This window comes from Gavialis gangeticus, unplaced genomic scaffold, assembly GCF_001723915.1.
Source record: "Gavialis gangeticus isolate Ggan-Ray unplaced genomic scaffold, GavGan_comp1, whole genome shotgun sequence".
NCBI lineage: Eukaryota > Metazoa > Chordata > Crocodylia > Gavialidae > Gavialis > Gavialis gangeticus.
Genome location: NW_017729023.1, coordinates 7,434,702 through 7,446,658, shown reverse-complemented (window position 1 = coordinate 7,446,658; position 11,957 = coordinate 7,434,702). Strand labels below are relative to the sequence as shown.

Here is an 11,957-nt window from a genome sequence, read left to right as displayed (position 1 = left end):
CGGGCGACGCTGCCGCCGCGGGAATGGGTCGGCTGCGGGGAGGCCGCTGGCCGGGCCTTGTGGGGGAAGTTTGCGGTGGTCCATGGGGGAGGCCGTGGGCCCCGCCGGGTGCCGCTACTGTGTGCTCTGCCCAGCGGGAGGGCGGCAGGGAGGGAGGCATCCATTCCCCCGGGGGCGGCTGAGAAGCAGAGCAGGCCCCACTACCGATGTGATGGTCTGTATCTCTGGTGTGTGTCATTTCCAGCTGACTGGTAAAGATGGAGAAGGGGAGAGGAGGAGGAGGTGGAGGAGGAGGAAGGAGCCTGGGAGGCTCCGGCCTGCACAGGAGTGTGTACTCCCAGTCTCAGCAGCAGTATCAGTACTCAGCCTCCTCTCCAGGGGGCTGTATGGAGATCCAGGAGCTGGCCTCCAAGAGGGTGGACATCCAGAAAAAGCGATTTTACCTGGATGTGAAGCAGAGCTCCCGAGGGCGCTTCCTGAAGATAGCGGAGGTCTGGATAGGAAGGGGCAGGCAAGACAACATCAGGAAAAGTAAACTGACTCTCTCCTTGTCCGTGGCAGCTGAGCTGAAGGATTGCCTGGGCAATTTCATTGAACACTATGCCCATTTGGGTCTAAAAGGCAGCCATAGTCATAGACATGAGCACAGTAATGGCAAAGAGCAGGATCTGAGGAGGCGGCAACCACATCATCCACCTTCCCCTCCTGCATCTGTTGGATCTGAAGAACATCCCCATAGTGTCCTGAAAACTGAGTACATAGAAAGAGACAACAGAAAATATTACTTAGATCTAAAGGAGAATCAGCGTGGGCGCTTCTTAAGGATTAGACAAACCATGATCAGAGGACCTGGCATGATAGGCTATTTTGGCCACAGTTTGGGACAGGAGCAGACTATTGTCCTTCCGGCGCAAGGGATGATTGAATTCAGGGATGCTTTGGTCCAGCTAATTGAAGAGTATGGTGAGGGGGATATAGAAGAACGAAGAAGTGGGGGTGATGAGCCCCCTGAACTTCCAGAGGGGACTTCCTTCAGGGTGGACAACAAGCGATTCTATTTTGATGTGGGATCCAACAGGTATGGCATTTTTTTGAAGGTAAGTGAGGTGAGACCACCTTACCGTAACACCATCACTGTCCCTTACAAAGCATGGACAAGGTTTGGGGAAAATTTTATCAAGTATGAAGAAGAGATGAGGAGAATTTACAACAGCCATAAGGAAAAAAGAATGGATGTCAGAGGGGACAGTGGTGAAGAGCAAGAGGGTCTCGAGTAGAGTGCATTGAATGCATTTCAACTGGCCGAAAGGCAATACAGAAAACTATAAATTGGCTATAGAGGTACTGATGTGTAATAGTTTGAAGAAGTCTCTCTTCTTTTTCGTAAGTCCTTTCCCATTTATTAGTAATAACTCCAATACATACTTCAGGAGTCTGGTTATCACATTAAATTATACCCAACACATCTCTGAAATTCTTATGGGAATACCAGCCTCCAAAATCTATGAGTCAGCTGCTTCAGTTGTCGAAGACTATGGAAGTATGCATATCAGCACAAAAATCTGACATTCTGACCTTTATATAGTCTAGGTAAGGCTTGTGTTGCAGTAGAACATGATACAAAAAAGCCCAACAAAACAAAACAAATGCATCTTAGGCTGAAAAGTATCAGTTCCTGCTTATGACAGGTTTTCCAGAAATAAATGTTGTCCATAACAAGTTAAAATCTGAAACACTTAACTACAGGGCATTTAACTCCCAAATTGACTTTATATGAATTTTATCTACTTGTGTGTAAGGAAAAGTAGAAATTTTAAATCAGTATCTATTGATTGGTTACTGAATTTTAAACTATATTCTTAAGGGGAAAAATCTCGATAGCAGATCAAACCTTTATAATGTACTAATAAAGAGTGGAATATTAATTTTTTAATTCCAAAATTTTGTGATAACCAAATTATTTGAATGCCACAGAATAGCAAATGTGTTCTTGAGCTCTGATTGGTTATTCCAAATTTAATGAAAATTAATAATGATCAGTTTTTCATCTATCTGTGATATTATATAAGGGTGAGAATTTTTTTAATGCATTTCTCAAAATTTCAAAAAATATTTTTGTATTGGTGGTGTTCTGGGGCTCCAGGAAGCAGCTGAGAGGTGGGCATTCTGGTGGTTGGATGATTGTTGTGATTGAGATTCCAGGGTTTTCTCCCAAATGTAATCATAGCACTTATGTAATGTTAAACGTATTAGGATAACTTTTGGGGGTGGGGGGTTTCTTACACTTAGAGAGAGACCTTATGGGGGATTTGGTGCATCATTTAATTTTCATATTTATTGGTAGCGTATTTGCAATGCCATGACTAAAGCTTTTAGTGTTTTCCATTTTCTTGATAAGTAATAGCTTTAGTAATAGTTTGTGTTTTAATAGTTCAAGATAATATCATGCTTCCGGTCAAACACACACACACTGCCTCCTCACTGTGGTAAATTGGAGCTATGATCTGGCTATTTCATCCTTGCTCATGGACTCTTATATCTGTAATAAAGTCTCTTATAATACTGTGGGATTCTTAGAGGGAGACAGTGCTTCAGGAGTACGAAGTTAGAAAAGGGGAAATGGATAGCATTTTGAATATTCTATCCTTAAATCAAGAAAATTGTTACAAGGAACTTTTCAACCAGGAGAGCCAGTTTCTGTCCCACAGAAGTCAGTAGGAGTCAGATTGGGCAATGAGTTCTTTCTGTATCGCGTCTGTCCATGTTCCCTGCCTTTTTTTTAAGTGTTTTAAAATATGCTCCATAAAGGTAGGGAAACTTACTACTACACAAATCAACCTTTTTTATCAGTTGCCCCAGCATGTATATGAGCCACCTATCTTTTAATCCAAACATATATTGGACTGCCCAGAAACATATTTATCTGCCACCAAGATGTTTGCTAAGTCTTACTTTAATACACCTGTACAATTTGAGGCAAATTTAATAAATTCCAATGCCATATCATATCTTTGATCTCCCACACCACTAACTTCAAAGAGGCCTGTGTGGCCTCTGTGGGGACTGAGTGGATTGAGCAAGTAATTTGAATTTTAGCTTGAGTGCTAAAAATAATTTGTTTGGCTTAATTAAAAATGAATTTGCACCAAAGTCACCAAAGAACCATTATGAAAATGTTATAGTTGTGATGGAAAACAATAGACATAAGGAAATTAATTTCACTGTTTTAGGTGATTCCCCCTTATGTAACAGTTATGCCTAATAACTAGTTGGCTTTGTGCCAAAAATACCATAAATGAATGCATAGATTGCTGTTTCATATATTCTCTAATCAAAATCAGTGTTTCCTTATTCAGTTACTTAATTGTTAGTAGGCCATCTGGCAAAATGACAAATCAATTAAGGTTTATAATTTTTTCTTAGTCTTGGGGATACTGGTTCATATTCCATAAAGAAAAAAAAGTTTTAAGGAGGTAAAAAATGGTATCAAATAGCCTTCTGTTCTGTTCTTGGTTTGATTACAGAATTTAGTGAAAGATTAACTGATGCATGAGATATTGTATCACTGATTGCTGCTGCCCATCACAGTGCCTGGAGTAATGATGACATTGTCAAATATTCCAACCACCTGGAGCTATGAATGTAGAAACATTTTATGCTCCCCCTTTCCCCACCACCCCGTTCTCCCCTTTACTCTCCTTCCTCCTCCCCCATACACATACCTTCTCTTTGTGTGTGGCATTGTCCCCTGTACATTCAAGATCTTCCAGTTTAAAGTTATGTTTTCATCAATGTTTAAATCTCCTTTGGCTAATATGTTTAAAGCCCATAAGTTTGCATTCCATGTGCTCCTTTCCTCTTAAAGAAGAGAATATTTTCCTTGAACAAGTAATTTAAAAAGATAAATTTTCTTCACAGATTTAAACAAAAAACAAAAAAAAATGCAATGTAGCGTTGCTTCTTAGTATCAGGTTGCCATTTTGATTATTGTATAAACAATTACAGTTACACTGCTTCTTGGGTTTTAGAAGTGTTCCAGTTTAGATGCAGACCAGTGTCACTCTGCACCATTGCTTCTTAATTTTACTTCCTGTATTCATTTATTGGAGTTCAAAAATAAATTAGCTTGTTTTAAATATTACCCAAGGAATTCAGCATTTGCTGGTTACTAAATAGGGCTCAATTCTCAATTTTGACACACAGGCAGGCGCTGTCTTCTACTTTGTAAAATCAGCTATTGCACTTATTCTCCCACCTGAGTATCTAAGATGAAACCCGAGCCTTAATGTTAGTAGCTAGTTATTGATGGGTAAGCACTAGCTACTAGTTTTCCACAGCAATGTAAAGCACTGATGTTTGCAGAACTTCTATTTCAAGGATAATACAGCGAACTGGAAATGTAGCAATGCAAGCTTAAAGCGATTAAATTTCTAAACGGGTTCCTCATTATTTTGGCAGTGTATTCCCAGCTTTTGAGAGCAGCAATAACATGCTGCTTATGTGCAGAAGGGCCTATCATTATGCAGAGGAATACTGAATTCCTGATGCATTTTAAATCTTCATTCTTTAAGCCGAAAAACTGCCATGTCCCTTAAACTTGATAAAAACACAAGCTTATTTGCACTAAAGAGAATGGCCAAAAACAATTCTAGGAGGACAGGGTGAAGAACATCAGTCTGAACCTCTTGAATTAATAGGTTCTCATGAGAGAATTTTACATAAAGCCCTCACCTCTGTTTCAAAGTTGTATGGTCCAGGCAGAAAATCTGTCAGTTCTATAATTAAATCATAATGCACTTTATACTTTGTAAATAATAGGAGCACATTTCTGCTACTAGTCTGGTAGGATGTGATTCAGTAAATACAGTCTAATTCTGAAAAGAGTGGTCTCCTGCATGCACATGTCTTTCAGAGACCTACCCAAATCATTTGATCCAGTTACACTGGTATATCAGAGGATAGACATTTATATTAAAAATCCTTCCAAAAAGCCTGGCTTCTTTTCAGATGTGCTAAATACCACAACTCCCACTGACTGACTTTGAATTTGTGGTTATTCAGCATTTCTGCAAATCAGGCCCCAAACATTTATACTTGATTTAAGGACATGTGTTTATAAACTTTTTAGAGCTGGGTTCAGTAATGGCATCTTGGCTTTCTTCACTGCATCCAGAGATGCCCATGCAGCCCCAGAATAGTTATTTGGCATGGAAAGATTTTATGGGCTTCTGCAGTGTTGAAACTGAATAGTTTGTATTGAGTCCAGTCCCAAGTGTGTAAGCTTTCGCTCTAGTTAAAGTACAAATGTAATATGTTGTTAGCAAAAGTGTTACAGGGGACTTGTAAAGATTTCTGTATTGGAATGATAAGGATCACCAGCATAGGACATCATGCCAGTTGTGATCAAGTAGATTATCAAATTTCTAAAATACAAAGAAAGTAACAGAAAGTCCTTAAAGGAAGGTTTAGATTATGGACTTGCAGAAGCAATAACCTTACTATTGCATCTAAGAGAGTGGAAATATGCTGTAATGCTTCAAAGTTTAAGAATGCTGAGTATCATGGCTTGAAAACTGGATACTTTAGCCAGAAAGAAATTAATCTATTTTTCATCGTGTTTCATATTTGTATTTAACATGTATAAATCCATATTTACATATAATTATACTCAATATGTTCATCTGTGTATATTGTACTTACACAATAGCTCATGGAGAAATAATCTATTTATCTGAAATACACAATACTTTTTAAGGATGGGGGCATAAAAAGTAACTTCTGCCGCAACCACAGCTTTGATAAATGCTTTATTTCACTGGGAGCTGTTATATATGTTATGTAATGTTTCTGCATTTAAATGTTTTCAATTAATTTATTTAGATTTGGTGGGGTGGGAAGAGATAAGAAATCTGATATGAAAAAATAGTAGAAAAAAGTAAGGTAACAACTTTATTTCAAGGTATCTTTCATGAGAAATAAAGTTTTATACTTTACTGGCAATTACTTATAGAAATTTTCTGTGGGTTGCCATAGTGCTTTAAGTCTATATTTAAACCCCAAATGCTCCAAATCTTTATGTAAAATAATCATGAAATCCCAAATACACTGCTAGAAGAATTGAAAACTGATCTTCATACAAACAAATTACCATGAACAAATTTAACATACTTTTTTCTGCTAATCATATTTTAGTCTGAAGTCTGCATCATTCTTCAGAGGCAAATTAAAGAGTTAGTAATAGTTAGGAAGATAGTTATTCAGGTGACTGACAACCCTTTTAACCAAAAGTGTAGTAATTGTACAATGGAAATGAATTTATTTTTCTGTTTAATTTGATTGTGGGGTGTTTTCACAGTGTGGAAAATGAGTTACAAAGCAAAGGTTATAGTCCCACTGTAGTGGTACATATCTGTTTGCTGTAAATACAATTATATACACCATTTACAAAATAATTCCTAAAAATATTATACACTTTGCATTTTATTTTCTATGCTACATCTTCCAAGGTGAAAAAATTTAATTGTTTCTTCTGTGTGTCATGGCTTTAAAAAATCACCTTTTCTTTCCTCTATTCTTCCATGATGATTTAGGTTTAAAATAGTTTTTTTCCATTAAAATAGTCTGAAAATGTAGTTAACACTTAACATTCCAGCCATTGTACTTTTTCACAAAAGTACATTAATACAATAAACAGAAATCCTTGAATGATTATAGCAATGTAGTTATAGATCAAGTACTTGTGTGCATGTATTTATAACAGTATATGTATCAAATACCTGGATGAGCAGATTCACGTTTTGAAATGCAACTGAAGTCACAGTCCTGCAATCTTTGCTGAAAGTAATCCTATTGGAGTATTTGTGTGAGGTGAGGATTGTAGGATAGAGTTTACAAAGTGTAATTTATCTTTGTTAGTAATGCTGTAGGTTTCAGACTTGGACCCTAGTTCCACTGAAGTGAGTTGGAGTTCTGCCAGTTATTTCAATGGAAACAGGACTGGGCCAGTTTCCTTATACAGGTAGGTTTTTCAGTATCAACAAGTTATATTTTTGAGTTCAGAAGCCTTTGTCTGTAGTTATAGCTACACTGTATATTCTCAGTTCAGTAATTGATATAACTTTTTACATTATTAATGTAATGGCATTAATAATGTAAACAAGTTATATCTCTGTCTCTTACGTTGACCCATTGTACTTTCATTTTCAGCTGGAGTCATTAAGTTTTTATTGTACTGCTACAAAGTGAAAAGCAAGTATGGTTATCTGAAAGTAGCATAAGATTCATCCATTATATTGCTTTTATTTGTAGAAATGAACCCATACCTGAATACAGTTCTTGTAAAGGTTACTGATTTTTCTTTATATAGTAAATGCTTGTAGTTTATCTTTTAGAAGTCTTTCAACACTATGAATTTCTAGCTGGTGACTTTGTTTATAGTGGTAGAATCTTTTGTAAGAATGGTTGGATTCTGTCCTGGTTACAAAATAACAGCTTTGTGTTTGGAAATAGTCCACTTTTAGAATTAGGCATTTTGGAAATTTGGAATCAGAATTTTTTTAGCCCAGCAGGTCTTTGAAATGTGAGGAAGTTCTAAATATTGTTGACAGCCTGTAACATATTATGGGATTAACAGTTTTTACTTTAACTAAACAACTTTTCCCAAAAATATACCACACCTGAGATCAGTACAGTACCTGTATATGTATGTGAGAGACTTTATATTTTGAAAGGTCAAGACCTAAGAAATTATGATGGCTTCCTGGGGTGCCATGTGTTGCATGATAGCTAGGGGTAACTTGATCAGTTCACAAGCAAATTAAGCATATTTTAGCAGCATGCAAAACAGGATAGCTAACAAGTAGCTACAAGTGTACGTTTCTAACAAAATTTCAGTTAATGAAATAGGGCAACTTCTAAAATAGCCTGAAACAGCCACCTTAATTCAGTGGTGCACAACACACAAGCCACATGCAGTCCACCAGGGTAAGCCGAGCGGCACGCTACAGTTCCTTATTAAACTACTTGATTAAACTAAAATGGATTTGAAATAACAAGTTTTGTGTCCTCACTGTGGACTCGTTCATTAATCTGCACATGTAACTGCATATGCAGCCCAGTTTCCCACTCGCAAATCTGCTGAAGGCTTACATACAATCCAAACATCCCATGAGTGATAGCCATCCATGCTCATTTCATGATTGTAGCAAAGACCTTCAGTGCCCAGCTAGGGAACCAATCAGCCATGGTTTCAGGTGTAATAGAAAGATAAGAAAATGCTTTTGGTGTACTATGTTTAAAATATCACTTTCTCCATGTGAGAGTGTGTGCCTCATTGAATCCCTAGGGGTTCTAAATTTTTTAAAAATGCTAACAAAAGCCTCAGAGGACATCGATAATGGTGTTTTTTTCTAGAAATGTCAAAGCATCAATTGAAGTTATGTTGATGTAATTGTGGCATTCCAGTGATTAATACAGTTGTTATTTTACCTGGTTCTAATTATTTTTAACTTATGACCAAAGCTCTAGGGTATTTTTAAATTTATATTACATCGTAGGGGGGAAGAGGGTTCAGTAATTTTAATTTCCTATCTTTACGCCCTTTCCTGTTTAGTCTGTTGATCTGTGTTTTTAAATCTGATAATATAGTGGGATTCCGATCCATAACTTAGCCTCCTAAACTGTGCAATAATACTACTTGTGATAGTGTTCTTATTCCTCTTTCTTTTTGACAGTCTGATCTCTCAAACACTTAAGATGGGAACTGTGAGTTATGAAACCTTTAAACTCTTTGTGGATATACAGTATGTGTTTAAAAATATATTAAATCCCTTATGTGGCACTTAGCTGTAATTTTTTGAAGCATGATAATCATGGGTATTAGATTTTGTATTTGAGTTGCTATTAAATATGTTCAATTAAATTGATTTCTTAATCATTATGGGGGAAATTCACCCCGTGGCAGAGGAATATCACATGGCTTAAGTGCCTTTTTAATCTGGACAATTTAAAATTGATTCAGCCTATATTGATTAGCCTATATTTAAAAAAATAGTTGTTCTTAAACATTTAGCTGTGAGGTTTCTTCTACCCCATGATAAAATACAGTGTCAGTGGTCTCTGTGTGAGCAGACATGAAGTAACTGGGATTTTTCCTTTTAGCAATAGGATGTATTATGTGTAAATTGTAGTAAGGACAACTTTTGATTTCTTAAATGTATTCAGTATGTAATAAACAGCCTGATTCATCAAGCAATATCAACATATTTGATGTCAATGTAAAAACAAAAAACTTAAACTGAAAACGATGTACAATTGAATCTCCAAAACTATCTTATTATAATATAAAACAATACCTGGAATAAATGTTATTGATCAACCTCAAAGTCCTGGAGATACCTCTCCAATTACATTTGTAGTGGATCCTTTTATATAGGAACGTGGTAGGAGAAAGAGAGGAGCTGTCAAAGAAGGTGGAGAAACAGAAGCAAAGAGGGACGGGGTGAAAGCTTCCTTCAGTGGTCTGAGAAGGACAGGAGCACAGGAATTAATAACTACCCATACCCATGAGAAAAGGAGCTGAACGGGTACAGAATATCCTGTAACCACTAGCGAACACTTAATGCCAGAATCTAGAATGTATCTCAGGAGTCCTTCCATGTTACAGGGGTGTCGGTTGTAGCTGTGTTGGTCTAAGGACAAAGGCAGACAAGGTTCTTAGGATAAATCTGATCTCTTTTATTAGATCAAATCAAATAGTTGGAAAAATTCTTCTTGGCAAGCTTTCAGGTTTAAATACCATTCATCAGGCTGAGGAAGCATCTGCAATTGGTATGTGCTCTTCCTGTATGGAATGAATAGTAAAGAAGCTGGCATGCATGCAAGAAAGCTTGTCAGTGAAGATGTAAATTGAGGAGTCACTGGGTGAGAGACAGGCTGGGGATGAATGTAGCAGGAAACCTATCTACTATTTACCTGCTACATTCATCCTCCCCGCAGCCTGTTTCTCACCCACTGACTCCTCAGTTTACATCCTCACAGACAGGCTTTCTTGCATGCATACCAGCCTCTGGCTTTACTATTCTTTCCATCCAGGAAGAGCACATACCAACTGCAGATGCTTCCTCAACCTAATGAAGGGCATTTAAACCCAAAAGCTTGCTAACAAGAATTTTTCCAACTATTTGAGTTGGCCTAATAAAATATATCAGATTTACCCTAAGAACCTTGTCTCAGGAGTCCTGAGTTTCAGCGTGTCAGCAGTGAAAACTACTGACAAAGTATATGCACCTCATCCATCTTCAAAGCTGGCCCACGGAGAAGATGACAGTCTACTACAAAAAGTACTTATTCTGCTAGCTTTAGAGGCAGAGGTTAGTGTAGTCGATTTTAAACTTCTGTTCCTGATGAGGAGACATGTAGAGGGCAATAAAGTTCCAAGTGATGCAAATTTTGTGTAGCAGGGAGTTCCAATTTATTTTTCAGACTGTTTAGAATATTACCTACTCCCCCCAAAAATTAAAAATTGCAAAGTCAAGTACTCCAAAGTTAAAATATGAATTAAGGTTGCCTTATGCAGTTGCCCCCATCTTCCCATGTGTATTGTGATAATATGTGATCGTGTAAGGAGAGGCCATCGTCCACATGACCCTTGCTTCATTCACTCTACTGGCTAGCTAATGAATATACAAGAATGAATCAGGTTCTTTCATGAAGAAGATTGTCATCTGTAGCTCCCCTGGTGCCTGTTGCAAAAGCTGACTATTGTCCAGTAAACAAAGCATAGATTGCACTAAAAAAAGAGTGGTCTCTTAGAGAAATTAATTCTATAGTTGCTTCTGCTACAGACTTCTGAGTATGATGTTGAAAAAACTACTTAAGAAAAAATTTTCACGGGAGCTTGCTAATTATGTGTTCCTTATTTTCTGCATCCCCATCTTGGTTCTGCAGGGCCTAATTTGGTGAACCGAAGTCATTGGATGCTTTGAACATATGAAGTGCAATGTAATGCAAAGTACTGTGAGAAATCCATAAGTACTTGACAATTTTTACTTTTCATTCCCTGTGCCTCTGTTGTGTAAAATAGTACCTCCCTAACTCACAGGGTTATGATGAAAATAAGTTTCATTAATGCTTATAAAGCACCCAGATATTGATGAGCATTGGCAAAAATGTCATAAGAACATTATTAAATCTATATTCGGTGAAAGATTTGCATACTGTGCAGTAAAATAGAGTTGTACATGGAATTTCATAGATTTCATAGACATTAGGGCTGGAAGGGACTTAGGAGCCCAGCCCCCTGCCCCAGGGGAAGGAAGTCAGCTAGGGTCAAAGGATCCCAGCAAGATAGACATCCAGTGTTTCTTAAAAGAGTCCAGAGTAGGTGCTTGTACCACCTCTGAAAGAAGTCTATTCCAGGCCTTGGGGGCTCGGATAGTAAAGAAGTTTTTCCTTATGTCCAGCCTGAAACAGTCTTGGAGGAGTTTGTGACTGTTTGACCTTGTCATCCCTTGAGGCAGTCTGATGAACAGGCGTTCCCCCAGGCCCTGATGCACACCCCTTATATACTTATAGGCAGCCACCAGGTCCCCCATCTCGTTCTCCCCTCCCCCCCGAGCCTGCGCTCTTTAGGGTCCCGTGTCTCTCAGCCTCTCATCGTAGGGCCTGTTCTCCTGCCCGCTGATCATACACGTGGCTCTTCTCTGAACTCGCTCAAGTTTTTCCACATCCTTTTTAAATTGTGGAGCCCAGAATTGGATTCAGTACTCCAGCTGCAGCCTCACCAAGGCCGAGTAAAGCAGGAGGATGACATCCTGGGATTTGCTTGAGAAGCTTCTATGGATGCAAGCCAGAGTTTTACTCGAATGTGATGAACAAAAATAAAAGTAAAGTGAAATAGCCGAGTCATTCCTAGAGTAACATCAATACTGCATGTTGACTGAGGCAAGACTTCTCTG

The 11,957-nt window shown here is 38.0% G+C and overlaps 1 protein-coding gene across 7 annotated transcripts in view; it reads left to right on the top strand.

The window, feature by feature from the left end:
- The first annotated feature begins 112 nt into the window (after positions 1-112).
- Positions 113-11,957, top strand: part of PURG (purine rich element binding protein G) — a 50,241-nt gene continuing 38,396 nt past the window's right edge. For 2 of the 7 annotated variants that reach the window (XM_019516774.1, XM_019516773.1), the window contains exons 1-2: positions 113-3,642; positions 6,916-7,018. In XM_019516774.1, the coding sequence (XP_019372319.1) occupies positions 258-1,277 (1,020 nt within the window). In that variant the 5' untranslated portion in view covers positions 113-257 and the 3' untranslated portion in view covers positions 1,278-3,642; positions 6,916-7,018. The remainder of the gene's footprint in view (positions 3,643-6,915; positions 7,019-11,957) is intronic. The other 5 variants (XM_019516776.1, XM_019516775.1, XM_019516777.1 and 2 more) reach the window with 4 other exon arrangements.